Here is a 20378-nt window from a genome sequence, read left to right as displayed (position 1 = left end):
ACCCGGGGGAGGCGAGCGCGGAACGGGAGGCGCACCATGGACAGGGCTCGGCGCGGCCCACACCCCTCTAGGGGGCGGCGGGAGAGAGCGCGCGAGACCGCGGGCGCCAGTCCGGTCCAGCCCCCGGCGCCCGCGGCCGGAGCGCGCCAGGCCCTGACCCATGATGACCACGGAGGGGGGCGATCCGCACTATCTGTCCCTGCCCCGGTCGCCCCGGGCGCAGCGGCACTTCCGAACTGCGCCCGCACTTTTTGGAGCAGTCGCCGGCCGGCCACCCCCAGCCGTCGGCGGTGCGCTGGGGGCCCTCTGGGGCGGATTCCCCCCGAGACCCCTTCAGGCCACGAGGGCGGACACGCCCCTCTCCCGCAGCCACCTCGGGCCCCCACCGCCGGCGGCGGCAGAAGCGGGACCCCCGGCCGGACCCCGCCCAGCACTGGGGGTCTCGGCCGCGGCGCGCTGCTTCCCTTCGCCAGACCCCGCTGGCGGGCCAAGAGGGGCCTCGGGGCATCCTCTGGCCCGATGCCGCGGGAAAGTTGGACGCTCGGCCGGGCAGGGGACTCGCGCGGAGTGGGGAGGGAGGCTGAGACCTGCCTGGAGCAGGTGCTTCCCGCCGCCGAGGAGCCTCCCGGTACCGATTCCAGGGAAAGGCTGACTGGCGCTCTCCCGAAGGCGTGAAAAGTGCGGAGGCTCCCGGTCAAGGCGCCCCCAGCACGCACGCAGGGCAGACGCAGCCGGACAGAGGGAGAGGAAAAATAGCCAAGTAACGGAACTTCTCCCCGCCCGGCGGGATAAGGGGCGTCCGGGGCCAGGGCCTGGGTGCGGAGGCGCGGATCCGCGTAGACTCCTCTGGGCAAGGGAGCGAGGTTTTCTTTTCAGGTAGGATCGACAGAGGAAATTGCAAGGACAGGAAAACAAATAGCCAGCAATTCGACGCTGGGGTAAAGACAATAGGACCCTGGAGCCCTAGGGCACCGAGAGCCGCGCGGGTGCCAGGGTGAGGTGGGGTGGAGGCAAGTCCCGTAACTAAGATACCAGAGTGAGAATTTCGACTGCAAACTCGAGACCCATCCCTGAAGAAATAAACAAACAAAAAAAAAAAATTGGAGCAAAGTGCTACGCGAGGGGTGAGAAGCGTAGAAAACTGCAAAACCCGAGTGCTAGCCTAGCTCACCCTTCTGCTGCCTAGAGACACCCCCCGGGAGCTGGCTGGACCCCCGCAGGGGCAGTGGGGAGACCGTGATCAGCCCCTTTGGGCACCCGCCAAGAGAGGCGCGGGAGACCGGCTGGCCCCGGGCGCCCTGCCCCGGCGCCCGGCCCGAGCCTCGTGTCTGCGCAGCTCCCGGCCGCGCGGTGCGGCACCTCCCTTCCCGGGTGCGCAGCCCGGCCCCGCAGCGGCGCGGGGAACAAAGGGACCCGGCGCCGCCCGCCCCACCCCGCCCGCGGCCCGGCCCGCGGGGACCGCCGCGTACCTGAAGCAGGGCCGCCAGCAGCGGCAGCAGGGTCCGCGGCGCTCCCACTATCCGGCACATGGAGGCGGAGAGGGGCCGAGCGAGGAGCCGGAGGCGGCGGCAGCGGCAGCACCAACAGCGGCGCGGAGAGACGGCTCCAGGCAGTTTCCACCCCCTTCCCTTCCCTCCCCACCCCACCCCCTTCTCCGCTGCTCCGCGCTCCCCGCCAATGGAGAGCGAGCTGATGACAAATAGCGGGCCGCGGAGTCCGCGGGACTCGCACCACGAGTAATAAAACAGACCGAGATCAAGGAGCTGGGGAGGGGGCGGGGGGGAAGGCGGGCGTGCGCGTGAGGGTGTGTGTGCGTGTGTGAGTGTGTGGCCGCGGTGGCAGCGCAGGCTGCTCTGCTTCGGCCCCAAGCGCAGCGAAGCCAGGAGGGATGCAGGCGGCGGGGACCTTGGCCGGTGGAAGATGCGGAGGTGCAAGCGGAGCGGCGGGAGCTCCCCAGGAGCTCCGCAACGCGAGGTTTCGGGCTCGGGGTTTTGCTTCCTCCGGGTCCCCTCTCCAGGGCCGCCGGGCACGGCGAAGACGCCGCGGGGAGGGCGCTCGGGGCCGTGCGCGCTGTGCCCACAAAGGGCAGCAGTCCCGCCGACCCGCGCCTACGCTGCGTGGGGGCGGAGGACCGCTTCTTGGCGCCCCTTGCCAGTCCCCCCGGAGAGTTGGAGACTGTTCTCCGGCCTCGGCCGCGCGGGGATGAGGCCAGGGGTCGGCGCGGCCGCTCCCGCCGCGGCTCCGTCCCGCGCAGTTGCCGCCGCGGCCGCCCCCGCTGCCCGCGCGCCGGTTCTCGGCCCGCGCAGCTCACTCGCGCGCGCCGCCCCACCCCCGCGTCGCTGCCGCCGCCCGCGCGCCCCGCTCGGCCTCCGCGAGCGCGATCAGGGCGAGCCGCCGCCGCCGCCGCCGCTGTCCCCGCGCTCGCCCGCCCCGCGCGCTGCCCGCTCCCAGCTCGGATTGCCTCCCGCCGCCGCCGCCGCCGCCGCCCTCGCCCCCGCCTCCCTCCTCCGCCGAGCCTACCCGCCCGCGTCGTGGCCAATCGGAGGCCACCAAGCTGCAGCGGTAGCCGGCCGGATCCGCGGCAGCCGCCCGCCCCCGCCCAGCCTAAGCGCCCCATTTTTGCTGCAGCCCGCGGGGGGTCGCCGGAGGGAAGCCTGGGGTGCGCGGAGCACAGCCCTGGCAGGTGGAGGGGCTGCGGGAAAGAAAAAAACTTGCGCAGGAACTTGATTGGGTGGCAGGTTCATTTTTGGACCGCGATGGGGATCGGATAGAGATGAGGCTTTGGAGGGGGGATGACTCCTCCGAAGCCTAACGCACGCTTCTCTTTCCGTTCTGTCATTCTTTCAAGATAGACTGTTTTTTGTTGTTTTTTTTTTTTTAAAGTCTGGGCAGGGGCAGACACAGCAAACTGGCGACGCAGGCAGGGCGCATCCTGGCCATTGTCTGCGGCGCTCGCCACGAGCCACCTGCGGGCCGGGAGGGCGGAGGCCTGGCACCTCTTCCCTTCTTTGCGGATGTACTGAAACTGCGAAGTTTGGGTGTGCTTGTTTTGTTGTTTTTCCCTGTAGGGGTTTGAGAGTGCGTGTTATTTTCTTTGAAATCTCCCGTTTTCTGTTTCTATTCGTTCGTGACCCTGTTCACAATTTTTAGCGAGTGGTCTAAGGGACTTTGACTCCCTCCCTAAACCACTGCCAACAACAACAAAAAGTATAGAACGAAAGAAAAAGGAAGCGGGGAGAAGGAGCTAAAAGCCAGGACTTGCCCTGAAGAATAGGATTATCTAAGAGATAAAATGACTGATTCTGAGTTCGCACCAAGTAAAGGATTTTTGCTTCTTCCTTGTGAGGCATAAACTTGGAGTGGATCACACACACACACAAAAGTGAGAGACTTCACAAGTCTGGGTCACAGGCATTTGTGGACTGGAGGGAGGGGTGAGGAGCAGTTGGTTTTGGTGAGGTATTAAGTTTTTGTCAGTAATTTTTTTTTAAGGTTTTTTAAAGAAAAATGCCTTTTTTTTTTTTTCCCCTAAGCTTTTCAGCTCTTAGGAAATCATCAAACTTCGTTGCAATTAATGTACGTTCCTCTTCTGCTTTGGATAACTGAAGAACTAAGATTATTTGAATTTGAGTTTCAAGATGCTGATCATTTAAGAACTTGATAATGAATCTCTGAAAATCAAGTACTAATTTCTTTGACATAAGTGATGCAGCTTTTAATAATGTACTGTCACTAGCTCGACTTTTAAAAATTCAGTATTCATAGGGAAGTTGATTCAATTTTAATTAAAACATAATATTGTAGGCCTTTTAAAAATGAAACTCAATTTTTTTTCCCCTGGATTTTCTTTCCAAAAGAAGAAGAAAGATCATGTTAATTAAATTTAAAGACAAAAGGCTCCACTTGTTCTTTCTCTTCCTTCTTTACTAGATAGTATTGTCACATTATTGCTAATTGACCTAAATTTTTTCCATATAATTGGGTATTTATGAGTTCCACTTTCAAGGAGTCATGCATAATAGAAAAACATTTAGCAGCAATATTGGGGATATCCTTTGTTGTATTAAAAAATGGAATTTATAGAGCTATCTCTGTGCCTAAGAATTAAGCTGTGATCCCAGACTTGAGGCTTTAGTTACAGTCTCACCACTCCCAGCAATAGCCACTGATGATTATTGCCATTCTGATTAATTTAAAGGTAGAAGAGATTTCAGTATGAATGACTATTGCTTATTAGAATTATTTGCTTGAAGTTTTAAAAATTGTTCCCTTTATAAATAAAACTGTTACTGTGACTTCAAAATCTGCTTTGGAATGGCCGTCAGTCAACTAATTCTCTTGACTCCAGTGGTTTTCAATCAGCCACATCAGCACTGACAGCATTTTATTTTTTATTTATACAAATTTTATGTCCAGCTTCCATGAGTCTCACTCTTCAGTGGTTATAGATTGCTTTGGAATTTTCCCTGAGTTTAGCTTGATCACATGCTCTGCTCAATCTTGCTAATCAGCCTTTGATCAGAAGAAGGGATCACAGATCATCTTATTGGAGATTGGTGAATCCATTTGATGCTAATGAAAGTAGATCCACTATTTATTTTGGTGCCCAAGACAAATGGTACCTCCATTTTGCCATTCTAAAGGTAATCTACTGGGTCATTCATTTCTTTGGGCCAGCTCTCAGGATTTTGGCTTCTGCTCAACGCACTTCTCGTCTGAAAACTGACTTTCTATCATCTTGCACAGCTCCAGGACTGAAGGGGCCTAGGCAGTGACCTAGAGAAACAGCTTGATTGTGGGGGGAGAGGGGAACACAAGAAAAATAATAATTAAAACTAAGGCTGGGCTCATACTTGAAAATCAGCTTAATCCCTTGATTTCTGAACTAGGCACTGCTGCTGATCTACTCCAAGAGGTCTGAAATGAATACCTGTGTCAAACATTATGGACAGACCGAATAAATGACAACTCCTGCACATGTAGCAAGTTTTCATATGCATGTAAATGCCATGATGATTCATTTTTAAACATTCATTTCAAGGAAAAGTCAGAATGACTTCATGTTCTGGTGTGTATTCTCAAACAGGAGATGCTAAACATACAAATACATCACACGAGTATTTTTCTAAAAGGGTCCTGACTTTGGAAAGAAATGCAAACAGTAGTTGTCAAGTCTGCAACCCCCCCTCACCCCCACCCCCCCCCACCCCCCGCCACAAACACACAGACACACAACTCTGGGACAGGATACACACTAGTCTTGGCTACTGACACCCAGCTGAGAGCCCTTCCCAAATGTTGACTCAAGACCCTCCTCCATGGTTCCCTTTTCTTGCCTGGTCTACAGGGTAAACTAGAATTGTCCCTTCTGCCTTAGGAAGTAGCTGTGGCATTTGCAAGTTTCTTCCCAACTAACTTTAGTATGTTAACACTGACCTTCCCTGGGTTCATAGGCCTTTTAGAGGCCCAGGCTGTTGTAAATGAAACATAAAGGTGGTCTGTGCAGCTCCTTCATTTTATAGGGACACTAAGGCTTAAAGATATACACAAGGCTACCAGAGGCAAATAGAGAACACTGACTAGGACTCAGCATTACTGCCAGTCTTCCGGTGTGTGTGTGTGTGTGTGTGTGTGGTATTTGTTCAGTTGTGTCTGACTATGACCTCATGGACTGTAGCCCGCCAGGCTCCTCTGTCCGTGGGATTTTCCAGTTAAGAATACTGGAGTGGGTTGCCATTTCCTTCTCCAGGGGATCTTCCCAACATAGGGATCAAACCCACGTATTCTGCATTGCTTGCTGATTGTTTACCATCTGAGCCACTAGGGAAACCCAGTTTTCCCTACAGAGTCCCTTTTAACTTTAGAAAAATTCACCCATGTGGAGTGAGGATGGTTTAAAAAACTAAAGGAAAATTTAATGATGCTGGGGATTTGTCCAGTATTCCTCTCCGGTCTCTGTTCTTCAAAGTAGGTGTGACTGGAGATGTAACTCTGCATTTCCTTTCACTGGTCTCCATCCTCATGTGCCTTTCTACTGTGATCATCTCACCGTACTGAGTGTGATTCTAGCATTTCAAAATTCATATCTTTGATATAACCTGGAGCCAAGTGCAACCCAACCGTTCTTCTGGTCCTCACCCGGAGAAGATATGATGTGTTTCAATACTGGGGAAAAAAAAATCCTGGCTTTTAAAATAATCCACTCTGGTTTGGAAATATCACTTAGGTTTCTTTATCTTTTTTTCAGTATTTGAAAACCAAATTCAAAAGTTTTCATGGACAGTATCACCAAATTTATAACTTGAAGTATATATGGTCAAGGAAGTGAGTAAATGAATTAGTTTTACATTTGCATGGTGAGGGGCATAACTCACAGGCAGCCCCTGTATTGGGAGAAGCACCACAGAGAAAGAATCACTTTCTGGAAGGTAGAAGGGTGTGATAAACAGATTATGGATTTGAGTTCAGGTAGACTTAAACTCCATGAACTTGGGTGAGTGAGTTTCTGAAGATTTCTAAGATTCTTTTTCCCTATTCCCAATTTGGATAATATACCAGAATTTCTTATGAAAGCCTGAAATGAACACAGAGCAATACAGTAGGAGCTTAGCTTTTTATCTATACAGTAAGTCGTGTCCAACTCGTTTGCGACCCCATGGACTGTAACCCGCCAGGCTCGTCTGTCCATGGGATTTCCCAGGCAAGAATACTGGAGTGGATACCCTATCCCATCTCCAGTGGATCTTTCCAACCCAGGGATCGACTCAAGTCTCCTGAATTGGCAAGCATATTCTTTTCCACTGAGCTACAAGGGAAGCCCACCTATATGTATATTAAGTATGCCCACCAGACTCCTCTGTCCATGGAATTCTCCAGGGAAAAATACTGGAGTGAGTAGGCATTTCCTTCAGGTAATCTTCCTGACCTAGGGATCGAACCTGGGTCTCCCACACTGCAGGCAAATTCTTTACCATCTGAGCTATCAGAGAAGCTAGCAAATAATAATATGCAGGCTAATACAAGTAATAAAAAATTTAATGGGTTATAAGGTACGTAAAAACAAATGTGAGAATGTGAAACTATTCAGAGGAACAATATAGTCAATCTTAATACATTGATTTCATAATGGAAAACGAATTCATTTTTGAATTATCTCCGAAGTTGACAGTATCAAGACCAGGATTAAAACCCATTTTTCTGAGTCTTACTCCTGTGAACCTAGTTCTTGTCATTTCTTGAACCACATTCTGCCTACTCGTTTGCAGAGTCCAGGTTTCCTAGTTGACTTCATGAGTTCTGGCTGAAGATCAGCTGTCTTTGAGAAAATCTGATTTGCATGATATTCAAGAAATCTACCTTCTGCAACAGCAGCGTGAGTATTTATGGGGCACCACGTTGGATTACTTAAAAGTCAGAAGGCCTACTTCTCAAGATAAATGTCTCTTCAGAAAATAAAACAAATCACACTGAAGGCTTTTTTGTAGCGTTTAGTGGTGCCAAACTTTTGTCCCCATGTCCTTTTAAAAGCTAAAAACGTGCCTTCTGGAAAGTTCTGAAATGCAACTGTCAGTGTTGAGAGGACAGTAAAACATCTTTAGTATTTGAATGTACCCTTTCCTCCAGTGAAAATCGAGGTAGTTGTTAAAGTATTTATCAGGGTTGGAATACCTGTGTTCTCTCCCTGAGTAATCTTAAACACGCCACTTCATTTCTTTACGTGTTTTCTCACCTACAGAAATCATTCCTCTTGCCTCAAAAAATGCCAAGAGGACTAACAAAAAGATGTCACTGAAGCCTATTTAGTTCTTTAGAGCAAAGTTCTGAATAAAATACATGGAATTCTCTAAGACTATGGATTCAGCTCTCACGAGAGGATTGATTAATTGGTTTCAAAAGTTTAAGTTACATTTTAATGATGTGGCATAAGCAGCAAGCCACCAAGTGCTTATTAAATCTTTCTTCTTTTTAATTTTCATTTATCCAAAAAGCTTTTTTTTTAATTTATTTATTTTAATTGGAGGCTAATTTCTTTACAATATTGTAGTGGTTTTTGCCATTCAGTGATATGAATCAGCCATGGGTGTACATGTGTCCCCACATTTATCCACAAAGTTTAAAAATAACATATTTATCTTTCTGTTACAAAAGCAGCACATGTTCACGTGTAGATATTTGAGAAAATGATATTGTTATGTGTGCCATGATCATTCACAGATGATTCAGAGTTGATGCTTTATTTTATAGGGCTCACCGGAAAGATACAACCCCAGTTTTCCTTTTCAACGGTGAATGCAAAAACATCAACCATAGTCCCATTTATCACAGAATTTATAATGTATGTTACTGCGATTCATTCTTTACATAGCTCAAAAGGACCAAGTGATTATCACAAATAAGCGTTATCTTTCTGGGAGGTCTGTTATTTTGAGTCATCCCTGAGAAAGGTTTTTCAAAAACCTTTTTTGCAGGAGATGGGAATATTCTCACTTCTGAAGTTGTTAGGAAGGCCAATAAAAAACATGTATTTGCATTGCAAAACGTATTTATCCAAGCCAGATGAAATTTCAGATTCTTTGAGGATACTTAGGCCCCCTGATATCACAAGTTGAGGAGTGAGTTCTTTAAGGTGTCTGATCACCAGGGTTCGGAGGGAAGGGGCCAGCAGAGGCAGAGACAAATGGACACAAGTGGACAAATGGACATCAGAAGAAGGCGGGGACTAAAGAAAACACCCGAGGTTTGTGCTGTCTAGTGAGGAGGGATTCCCGAGGTTTTGCTCTCTAGTGAGAAGGGATTCGTATGTGGATAGAATGTGGAGTGTGGCCAAACTACAGGATAGGGGCGAGGTCATAATCTTGGTAATTGTTCAGTAAACATTTGCCCGATTTTTACAACAAAAAAAACACAGGACTTGGAGTTTGGACAAGAGCGTGAGGATGGTCTTTTGGCATCTAGAATTGATAGGAAGGGCCACACAGCAGGGCAACTGATAAGTAACAGTCCATCCAGTCCTCGCCCAGAATTTGTACATCTCTTGATAAGGGCAAGCCCTCTTCGACAGAAAGTTTCACTCTGAGTTGCCTGCTGGTGAGGATGTTCTCAATCTTAAAACTCTATAGGATGTTCTCAATCTTAAAACTCTATTTATACTTCAAATTTCCCCTCTCGAAGTATTTTTTAAAGGTAGAAATGATGTAAGATGGCTTTTTGTTTGTAAGTCAAAAAATAAGCCCCATCCACTCATTAATGAGGTAGTATAAGCTTTAACTAAGAAGATATATATTGGCTTCTTTAAATTTTTTTCTCATTTTCTAGAAGTGTTCTTTAGAACTTCACAGATCAGTTAAATTTCTTATCTCTCTTACCTTCCCTGTCCGTACAATTTCTTTCTCTCTCTTTTCCAAATATATTTCCTGGGAGATGTCTTTAGCTCTGTCTTCTAGCCTCTCTGTTTAAAAGTTGGATATATTTTTTATTTCCAGAGCTTTTCGTTCTCTGATGATTTCCTCCTAGAAACTCGCTCTTATTTCATGGATGTGAGAGCTTCTCTTATCTCTTTACATGTTGTTGAAAAGTTGTCTTCTGTTCCCTGGATTATCTTGGTTTCCTCTCTGTGGCTTTTCCTGCAGGGGTTATTGTTGTGTCTGTCTTTGATGTCAGAGAGACTTGGGGAAAATGTTCAATATGTAGAGTTTAATTTAATCCTCCCAGATATTGATAAGCCACCCTACCCTGCCTCAGTTTTTCTTGACTCCTATGAGTTCAGAGCTTTCTAGTGTCTGCCCCGCAGAAGTGAATAAAGAGCCTCCCCAGCTGGGACAGGCTCACGCCACACTGCACTGTTATTGGCTTGACCTGCCTTATCTCTGCCCAGGTTTAATCTGTGATTTGTTTCTCAACCAAAGAAAGAAGGAGCTCTAGGTGATTTTCTGGAAGCTGGATGAGTGCTGATATTTCCTCCTAGCTAAGTCTGTCATCTTCCCTTTCCCAAGGATGAGATACATATCAGTCTCCAGGAAGACTCTTGTCCCCGGCAGCAGCTTAGAAAACTCCCACTGGGACCCAGCCCCTCCTGGGGTTAATTAAGAGCCCCTTCCCCATTCTCCATGTTCTATGAGAAATAGTGTCACCTACTATTAATAGGTTGGCCCAAATCACTGTTTTAGTCCCTATAGTTTTCAAATTAAAATATATATGTATATATGCTCTATCTTCATCGAGAAGATCCCCCTGAGGAAATGGCAACCAGCTCCAGTATTCTGGCCTGGGAAATCCCATGGACAGAGGAGTCTGGTGGGCTACAGTCCACGGGGTCACAAAGAGTCAGACGCAACTGAGCATGCGCGTGACTCTCTCTCTCTCTCTCTCTCTCTCTCTCTCTCTCTCACACACACACACACACACACACACAGAGTAACTATCCTCAGCATAAATAGTTATGAAAAGTATTTTAAGGTTTTACTACGTGCTTTTGAAGCAATTCATGGGTGTGCATTCACCCTCAGGTGTTCACTTGCATTCTCACTAACCAAAATAATGCAGAATGAAGTACTGTCTATATACTTCGTGGTTCCAGTAGACAATAATGAAATACAAATTTATAACATTGGTAATCCAAACCTGAAATTTAGAGTAGGTGAGAAAGAAATATCTATTAAAACATTTAGTACAGTTGTCTTCAACCTTTTTTTTTTTTTTTGGTTTTGTCATACTATATGTGTGGGCTAAAATGTCCTAGAAAAACTATCTTTCATGAGGGGAAGTGTATCCTATAAATGTATGTGAATCAGTAGGTACTTTTAACTGTACCTTGCCCCTCAAATGTCTCATGTTCCTGGTGGGGACAGTCATTGTTACTTTCCCCACTAACATACCTGGTGTTGAGAATCACTGATTGAATTTTAATTGCTCTTTACTCTCACTTAGTGTAAATCTTCTATTTGTTTGAAGTGTTATGAGGTTGAATTTCATCATCTTGTTATTCAACAGTGTACCATCACTTCACTTTATAGGGATTTATAAAGACTTTAGCCACATGACGATTTCAAGCTTGGAGCTGATAAGGATATTAGCATCCATTGAACAGATGCACACAAATCATTCACCATTTCCCCAATTTTTATTTCCAGATGATCAATTCTAAGAAATATATCTCTTCTGCTGAGAGTACCGGGTTTTACATTTCATTAGAACTGGGTAGGTAACCACTTAGAGATAACAATACATTTATTAACATATGGGAGGGAAAAGCCTGACTTTTAGTAATAAAGGAAATAATTACTCTTAAAAGAGATGACCTTTTAAAGGCTTCTGTGCAAACTGCAGAACTTTTCTGAGTGAGAACAAACTACAAGACCAAACTGTCAATCAGTTTCTTTTATCCTTAGCTCTGTGGACACCAGGTCCACTTAGAGCAGCTCTGTACAGTTTATGGGGAAAGAAACAGAGGGGCAGGGGACACGCTGGTGGGGAGGGAGAAACATGGTGAGCTGGAGCGCGGACAAGGAGGACTCTAATGAGCTTTTTATACTTGGTGTGCCTGGCAAGAGCTAGTGATGAATAGATGATGAGTTCATATAGCTCCTGCTTGAAGGCAGGGAGGATCAGAAAAGGCAGGAAACTGTTTAGTTTGATCAGCGGAGCCTAGAAAATCTAACCCAAGACTTTGATCAGAATCTTAAAGGCATTCCTCTGCGGTACGTGATTTTTGTCTTGATTGTTTTGTCTGTTTTTAAAAATCACAAAATCAGTCCAGTTGTTTGCACGATGTATACCTTTAAGAAATCTCTTTCATTTCTCTATAGGCCCTGTGGTTCAGACTACCAATAGCACCTCCTATAATCAATATAGCAAAATCAGATTATTATGAAAGTTAAAGTAAAAATGTATTTGCTATTCTTAGTTTCCCAAAGTTAATGTTTAAAAAACCTTTACTATCTAACAATAAAAGATATGCGATCCTCCAAAATATCAAATTTATTATAAACAACCAGTATCATAATCAACATTTTTCCAGAAATAAAATTCTTAACTCTGTGCAAAATTTCCAACATAAAATTAAATATTTTTATCCTTATTTACCGTTTTCCCAACTTGTTTTTTTGTTTGAAAAATATTTATTTTTGACCACAGTGTCTTCACTAAACATTTCTCCACCTTTGTCCTCCTTGGAGTCAAATCTCTTGGCTAATATAATTTCTAAGCTCTGTGATTGATGCTATGTTTAAAAATCTGCGTTTCTTCTGAGTCAGTTTACAATATCTTAAAAACAAGGAAGCAAGACAAAACATAAAGGAAGGGGCAGGTGGGGGAGAAAAGAACAAAGGGATGCTCAGCAGCCACGCTGTTGACTTGTTTTTATGGTTTGTTTAAATGTCAGTTTCTGAGAATGGAAATGGAGTGGCCTTGTGCTTTGAACCAGCCATTAGGAGGTGCTCATACTTTAAAACAAACTCTCCCAAACCTTTAAAGCTACATAGAGTCTAAGTTTTATGTTTTGTAGAACTGATCTTTAATTTTAGTAATTTTCTTTCCCTGATCTTAACAACTTGTAAAAATTTTGTCAAGTGAACAGTTCTGGAAACTCATGTCATCCAATTAGTCCAAAAAACAAATGTTTGTGTGTCCTCTATCACCACAGAACACTAGACAGACTCATCAGATTCAAAGGAAAACATGTATTTGAGAAAGAACAACCTCTCAGCTCCTTTACCTTCAGAGGAATATAGTTGATGTTAGTTGGTGTAGAGCAGGGGTCTTCAGGAAGTCTTCCCTGGGGCTGTATCTACTTTTGTAATATAGAAGGGTTTGTTTGTATCTTGAATATTCTCCAGGGTAGATCCTGCTTTTATAATGCAGTTTCACAGCTGTTTATTATGGACACCACTCAGACTGTTAACTATCCATTTTGTTTCCGCCATTATTGCTTTTTATTTGTTGTCCAGCCCTACACTGGCTGCTTGACAAGTGTTAGCTGCAGATATGAACACGCATGAAACAAAAGACTAAGGAACAAGTAAAGCCACCAGAAAACCTGGAAGATTTCCCTGGTCTCCAAGGCAATGTTTGGAGGAGAGAAAAGGATTTCACGCTGGATATGTGTAGTAGACATTCTTGTTAAGGGGTTATAGGTGTTGGTACAAGTACTAAAATGTTACAATGCTGTGAATTACTTAACTGATTAAACACAATGGCTTCAGTAACTTCATGTCAAATCTCAAGTTCCATGTGACAATAAAATACTGACATGAAACATTTTTTTTAATTTCCATATTGAAGAAGACCAATGCACAAAATTTTAAAATTGTACCACTAGTAAATAGAGAGCTTTTTTTTTTTTCCTCTAGGCCATGCTACTTGGCTCCTGGGATATTTCCCTGACCCAGGATTGAAACTGTGCTATTGGCGGTGAAAGAAGATAGTCCTAACCACTGAGCAGCCACGGCATTCCCATAGACAGCTAATTTTTAAAAAAGAATTATTATTACTTGGAATTCACTCCTGATGAATAGGAATACTTATCTTACTTTCATATCTTTGGCACTCATAAATGAGTCTGAAGCTCAGGCTTTGTTTCCTCCCCCTAACCAGCACCGCATAATGTAAATCATGACACCTACTGGCAACATAGGGTTTTGCACCCTAGTTCCTTAAGACTTTCAAGCCCCTTGTTATTTAAGATAGATTTTTCAAATGTAAATTTATGTGGCTGCTGCTGCTGCTAAGTTGCTTCAGTCGTCTCAGACTCTGTGCGACCCTGTAGACAGCAGCCCACTAGGCTCCACATTATTGATGAAAAGTGCAAAGTGAAGATTGAAAGTCAATTCCACCTCCAACCCCACAGTTAATTACTAGCCTGCTGTTCCAAGGATAGTCACTAAAGGCTTGAGATATCATTTTCTATTCATTGATCAGGGTCTTTCCAATTTGCATCAATTCCACACCACTTTAATTGATGTAGCTTTATAATGTATTAACTATTTGAGAAGATATATCTCTTCCTCTTACTGTTCTTTATTTAAAAAAATATTATTCTCACATGATTGCTCTTCCAGAAGTTTAGTATTATTTGGCTAAATTACTCCATATCATATTTGATTTTTATTTGAATAGCATTAAGAAACTAATTGGCTTCCCAGGTGGCTCAGTGGTAAAGAATCCACCTGCCAGTGCAGGAGACATAGGTGATGTGGGTTTGATGACTGGGTTGGAAAGATGCCCTGGAGAAGGAAATGGCAACTCCAGTATTCTAACTTGAAAAATCCCATGGACAGAGAGAGGAGCCTGGTGGGCTACAGTCCATGAAGTCACAAAAAGTTGGACATGACTGAGCACAACTGTAAGCTACTCATTAATCTGGTGATAATTTTATCTGTAATATAGTCTTCCCGTAATAGTCCTTTCTATCTCTCAAAATATTTTTCATGTTCTTCATATGTTAAATGTGTTTTTATTGAACTCAATCTTTGGAATTTTATATTTTGTTGCAACGAGTGAAATTATTTATATACTTTTATTTCCTTATTTGCTATTACCTTCCTATGGACATGCTATTGTTTTAGTATTTTTCTCTTGCAATAAATGAAATAATTGTACAGGTTTTCCATAAGGTGTCATTTTAAATAAATGAATCATTGTTCTTTATGTCTTTTACTTATCTCTTAGCTCTGGGTCATGTCTTCTAGTATTGACCAAAGCCTTCTAATAAGGATGTAAAAAATTATTATTGACTTTTCCACATGTAATGCAAATCCCCCTTGGTTTCAACCATTAGAAATGTATGAAAGTGACTATTTTTAATCATGTTGGTGGCATATTGTAAGCTATGGGTGTTTTCAATAATTGTGATAGTTGAATGTTTTTAATGCCTTCCTCAAACATTATTATGATTATATTTTTCTTAGTTGACTTAATACTTTAATTATATATGCTAATAAAGTATGTAATATTATTTTTGCATTTCTGAAATAAATCCTACTTGATGATTTTTTTAATGTAGTGTCAAGTTCTATTTCTAAGACTTTATTCATGATTTTAAAACTTCATATTCATTTGGAGATATGTTGATGTTTTTCTTATATTGATACCCTTGAAAAATTTTAATATTTTATTTAGTTCTAAAAGTACTGTATTAGAAATACTTGTAAATAGTAAATACTTGTAAAAGTATTGCTTTGTGCTTATTTACATAATTTTATTTAGCATTTGCTAGTAATATTAGATATTTGCTTTTATTCTATTTTTAAAAAAATATTTGGATCTATTTAATTTTAATTTTGAAACTCAACTCTTCTTTCTAAAAATTGATCCTGTTTTCTTTTTCTAAAATTTAGTTTGTTTGGGTTCTTTGTAACACATAGAAAACTATTTATACTTAAAATTTCACTTTTGCATACCACCTCTGTTTGAACATTTTTGTATATTACTTTTTACTCTATTCCCTAGTTCAATAGTTTTTAGAGAGGTGTGTTTTCATTTCTAAATGGTTGAACCTTTTTTCAGTAACAAAAGTTTTACATTTTCATTCCATTGTTGTGGAGTTAATGTAGTACATGATTTTAGTTTCTTTGGATTACTGACTTTACTTTTGGTTTAGTATCTATTGCCATACATGCTTCTTGCATATTTTGCAGGAAGAAATTTACTAGTAATGTCAAGAACTGTGACAGGTTGGACTGTTGCTCTACTCAATGGCTAATAAGTTAGCTTCCATGGTTGTATGAATGTTTGAAGAAGATAAGTGATTCCTGAGTCACAGAGGATTTTACTACTCACAGCAGTAGCAATAGCTAGAATGTCATCATTTGTGTGTCAGCTCCCCATGCTGAGATTTCCACAGGACCAGGTGAAGAGGGTCAGGTGACAGCTATACACAGAAGAGGAGCCCAGTGTATAGAGAACCCAATTCTTTTATAAAAGGCAATAAGCATGCCACTCCTTTGTTCTGAAAGTGTGCTGTCTCTATCTCCCAAAACTTTAAGCAAGCTGACTCTTTGCTCCAGAGGGAGACATTATCTCTCTCTTCCAAAGTTATTTTCTATAAAAAGCAGCCTTGGAAGGATGGTCTGAAATAAAGGCATCCAGTGCCTCTGCTCATAAGATGTGCAGAAATGCAAGACTACTGTGGGGAATTATCTCCCAACTGGAAAGCAGAGGACAAATATGCTTATATATTGCATTGGCCAAAAAGTTTGTTTGAGTTTGTCCATAGAACCGTATGGAATTTTTTGGCCAATCTATTATATTAGTTCTACCTTGTTCAGATGTTTTATAATTTTTATAAAATTAATAATATATAAATATAGTAAATAAACAATTTATAATTTTATAATATATAATTATATACTTATATGTAATTATATAATTGATAATTTGTATAATTTATAATTTTAAAAATATATAATTTATAAGTTTTATAATATAGACACTGATATAAAGACATATTTGATAAATCTATCTATCTATAGTCTTTTGATGTTTAACAGGGTAGACAGATAAGGTTATGTGTTTAAAATACTATTTCCTATATTTTAAATACTCATGTGTTTTAAGCTATTAAGCTTTAGTACTTAGTATTTTTATTTCTTTACTGTTTGTGATTATGATTTTGTCAATATATAGGAACACTTTCAAGTCCCATTTGTGTAGGTTGCCACCTCAGCTATAATTATTTCAATTATTATTTAGATTTTTCTTAAAAGTATTAAGCCTCTGGATTATTTTTATTCAATCAGATACACTTTGCCTTTTAATAGGGATATTTATACTATATTCATTAATTTTGTTGGCCTGACTCAGATAATTTTGTTGTCTGGTTTTTGTTTGCTTGCCATTTAGCCTCTGTTCTACAGGCTATTTTGTTTATTTTTATATTCTCAATGTTTTAGACAGCAGACTTCCTGTGTTTGGTTCTGTTAATGGCTATCTCATAATAATATATATTCATAACTACTTTTTATTAATTGAAATAGCAACAAAGAGGCTCTTGTTTATTAATTGTGTTTCCTTTATCCATTTCTCCCCCACTCTTAGTCTTTAATAATTAATCCAGGGTCTTCCCTTGTGGTCCAGTGGCTAAGACTGGGTACTCCCAATGTGGGGGGCCTGGGTTCAACCCCTAGCTGGGGAACTGAGATACCACACACTGCAGCTAGAAGTCTGAACGCCACACTGAGACCTGGTGCAGCCAAATAAATAAAAATAAATATTAAACAATTAATCTAGTCATTTAAACTTTGTCATCAATATATCTATACATAACTCTCTTTTCAAGACACTGGGATTTCTAAGCTGTTGCATTTTATTATCCTGATGTCGAATTTTCAGCATTAGCTTTGTTCTCTACACTCACATTTTGCAACAACTGCCGGAACACTAATGTCACTGGTTCAAAGGCCAAGAGAAATTTCCCTAAACTCTCCAGTTTCTCTGTGCTTTGGAGCCAAGGTGGAAGTGAACCAGAATTCCAGTGAATCTACGCAGCCAGCACAAGGGAACAAAGTTGACCCCTTTGCAAACAGGGGCAGAATAATGAGGAAGAAAGCAAGCTAAGAGTTCCCCTCTTTGGATGCCAGAATTCATGGAATACTTCCCAGAGCCCTAGGAATGATCTTCTCCTTTTCCCTTATCCAAAGGTTCTCTGGGGAGTTAGGTCCTTACATACTCCCTGTTCCGTTCTTCTCACCTCTCCACTACTTCCTCACGTCTCCCACTTCAAACTTCATAGCCAACTAAGTATACGTTTTAACAGAACCCAAATGCATGGGAGCACTTGTCTTAGTAGTGTTTCTCGCTGCCATAAAAGAATACCATAGACTGGGGGGCTTAAACAACAGAAATCTCTTTCCTCACTGTTCTAGAGGCTAGAAGAGATCAGGATGCCAGCCTGACTGTGTTCTGGAAAGTGAAAGTTAGTTGCACAGTCATGTCCTACTCTGTGATTCCACAGACTACAGCCTGTCCTGCCCCTCTGTCCATGGAATTCTCCAGGCAGGAGTACTGGAGTGGGTTGCCATTTCCTTCTCCAGGGACTGGGTTCTGGGGACAGCTCTTTTTCTGGTTTGCAGGTAGTCTTCTTGCTGTGGGCTCTCAGGGCCTTTCTTTGGTGTGTACACTTGGAGAGAGAGAGATGGCTCACTCTTCTTATAAAGTCACCAATCCCATTGGATTAGGACCCTACCCTAATGGCTTTATTTAACTTCAATTATTTAAAAGTCCTATCTCAAAGTACGGGCTTCCCTGTTGACTCAGACAGTAAAGAATCTGCCTGCAATATGGGGTAGCCAGGTTCCATCCCTGGGTCAAGATGATCCCCTGGAGAAGGGAATGCCTACCCACTCCAGTATTCTTGCCTGGAAATTCCCATGAACAGAGGAGCCCAGCAGACTACAGTCCATGGAGTCACAAAGAGTCAGACACAACTGAGCAGCTAACATACACACATCTCAAAATACAGTCATTTTAGGGGTTAAAGCTTCAACATATGTAAGGCTTCCCAAGTGGCGCTAGTGGTAAAGAACCCACCTGCCAATGCAGGAGACATAAGAGACTCAGGTTCCATCCCTGGGTTGGGAAGATCCCCTGGAGGAGGGCATGCAACCTATTCCAGTGTTCTTGCCTGGAGGATCCCGTGGACAGAGGAGCCTGGTGCAGTCCATAGGGTTGCAAAGAGGCGGACACGACACAGGTGACTCAGCATGCACATAACAATGTTATAACCCTTAAGACCTTCATTTATGATGCAGTTGGGGTTTAAAAGTCCTCCCCGTTTTTTCCTAAGTTGCCTTCTTCTTTCAAGACTTGTTCAGGGACATCGCGAGGAAGCCCTGATTGAATCCCTAGGTGATGCTACAGGCTCTGTTGTATGTAGTCCTTCCCTGTGAATAGCTCTGCCCTGTTTGTTAGTCTTGGACTAGCCCCTGTTTCCCATAAGCTCTTCAAGGCCAGGACTGACTGATTTTTTATTTGCCTTGGAGACTAGGGCAGTGTGTAGCTCAGTGTATGCCTGTAATCAATGGTGGATAAATGTAAAGCATGAATACTAGACCATCTGTATTGAATGAGGCATGTGGAAATCTTAGAAGAGACAAACAGGAGGAATGGTTGGTGAGGCGGGAGGGTGTGGTATCCTGTGGGGACAGGACCTGAGCTCTGGGTGACCGGGGACTGGATCTTACTGCTTCTCACCAGGGTGTCCTGGATGCTGTTAGGGACAGCATCCACCAAGTTTTCCACCAGGCAATGACATTCCAAGCCCCTTTCAGAAATAAACATTTTGTGAATTAGTAAAAAAAAATTGCCACAAAGGGTACTAGTCTGCAGTCTAGCATCTGGGAAAATCAGCAGCAATAGCTAAGTTACCCGGAGGACATATACCTCATAAAGTAGTAGAAATCAGTATAGCAAAACTGTCAGGGGTCTTTAGGGAATAATATTAATCTCCCTCTGCAGTCTTTTCTTGTAGAAGCTCTTTGCAGGAAAGAAGGCTTCGTGGTGATAAGCTTATGTCCTTTATAGATGAAATTGGGACCAGTGACCCTTAAATTTAGCTAGAAAATAATAATACATTTTTAACTCTAGTCTGATCAGAAAGACTGAATGTGCCTTGTATGAAGATAAAGATGGAAAAAAATTATCACCAGCCTCAGAATTTCCACCGCTGTTTTGCATGCTTCGCATATGCATCACAGAAAAAAGGGAAAGTTTAGGGGTCAGATCTTTTAGCCAGTCTTTTCTCTCTCTCAGAAACATACTGTACCCAAACTGCATTTCCTTTTCTGATTTAAAAATAATTCGAGACCTTTGATCAACAGATTTTTCACAAGATGCTAAACATTTGGGGTGAAAGGAAATGTTCTTACATTCACTTTACAGCACTGCTCTTTTAGTTGTTGGCATAGATTTATTTTGGAAGCTTGAAGTGCTTGCTAATTTCCCAATTAGAAGCTCCTGTAATTGCCATATTAGCGCCGTCTTCTCTAACTTTTCTGTATGCTCTGCTCTTACCTGGCTTCTGCCGCATCCTCCCTGGGAACCAGGTATCACACTCCTGGGCTGTGGTGGAGACCATCTTCACCAAGAAGAGCCAACATTAGCAACACAACACCTTGTGAACCTCCCCACCCTCTCCTCCTCCATCTCCCCTTCCTATTGATTCCAGCTCCATTCCTGAACAACCAGCGGCTAAAACCCATGAAGCCTTTTTCACCAGCAGAGTCTGAAGAAGGCTGTATCTTGGCAAGATGTAGATCCCTTACAATTATACAGTGGAAGTGAGAAATAGATTCAAGGGATTAGATCTGATAGAATGCCTGAAGAACTATGAACGGAGGTTAGTGACATTATACAAGAGGCTGTGATCAAGACCATCCCCAAGAAAA

The 20378-nt window shown here is 43.1% G+C and overlaps 1 protein-coding gene across 1 annotated transcript in view; it reads right to left on the bottom strand.

Moving 5' to 3' along the window:
- CDH2 (cadherin 2) overlaps positions 1-1615 on the bottom strand; it is a 247160-nt gene extending 245545 nt beyond the window's left edge. Inside the window, exon 1 of the mRNA XM_055559737.1 lies at positions 1470-1615. Within this exon, the coding sequence (XP_055415712.1) occupies positions 1470-1529 (60 nt within the window). The 5' untranslated portion in view covers positions 1530-1615. The remainder of the gene's footprint in view (positions 1-1469) is intronic.
- Positions 1616-20378: the final 18763 nt, after the last annotated feature.

This window comes from Bubalus kerabau, chromosome 21, assembly GCF_029407905.1.
Source record: "Bubalus kerabau isolate K-KA32 ecotype Philippines breed swamp buffalo chromosome 21, PCC_UOA_SB_1v2, whole genome shotgun sequence".
Classification (NCBI taxonomy): domain Eukaryota; kingdom Metazoa; phylum Chordata; class Mammalia; order Artiodactyla; family Bovidae; genus Bubalus; species Bubalus kerabau.
The sequence above is the reverse complement of the archived record's forward strand: the minus strand, read 5'-3'. Positions and strand labels throughout refer to the sequence as shown.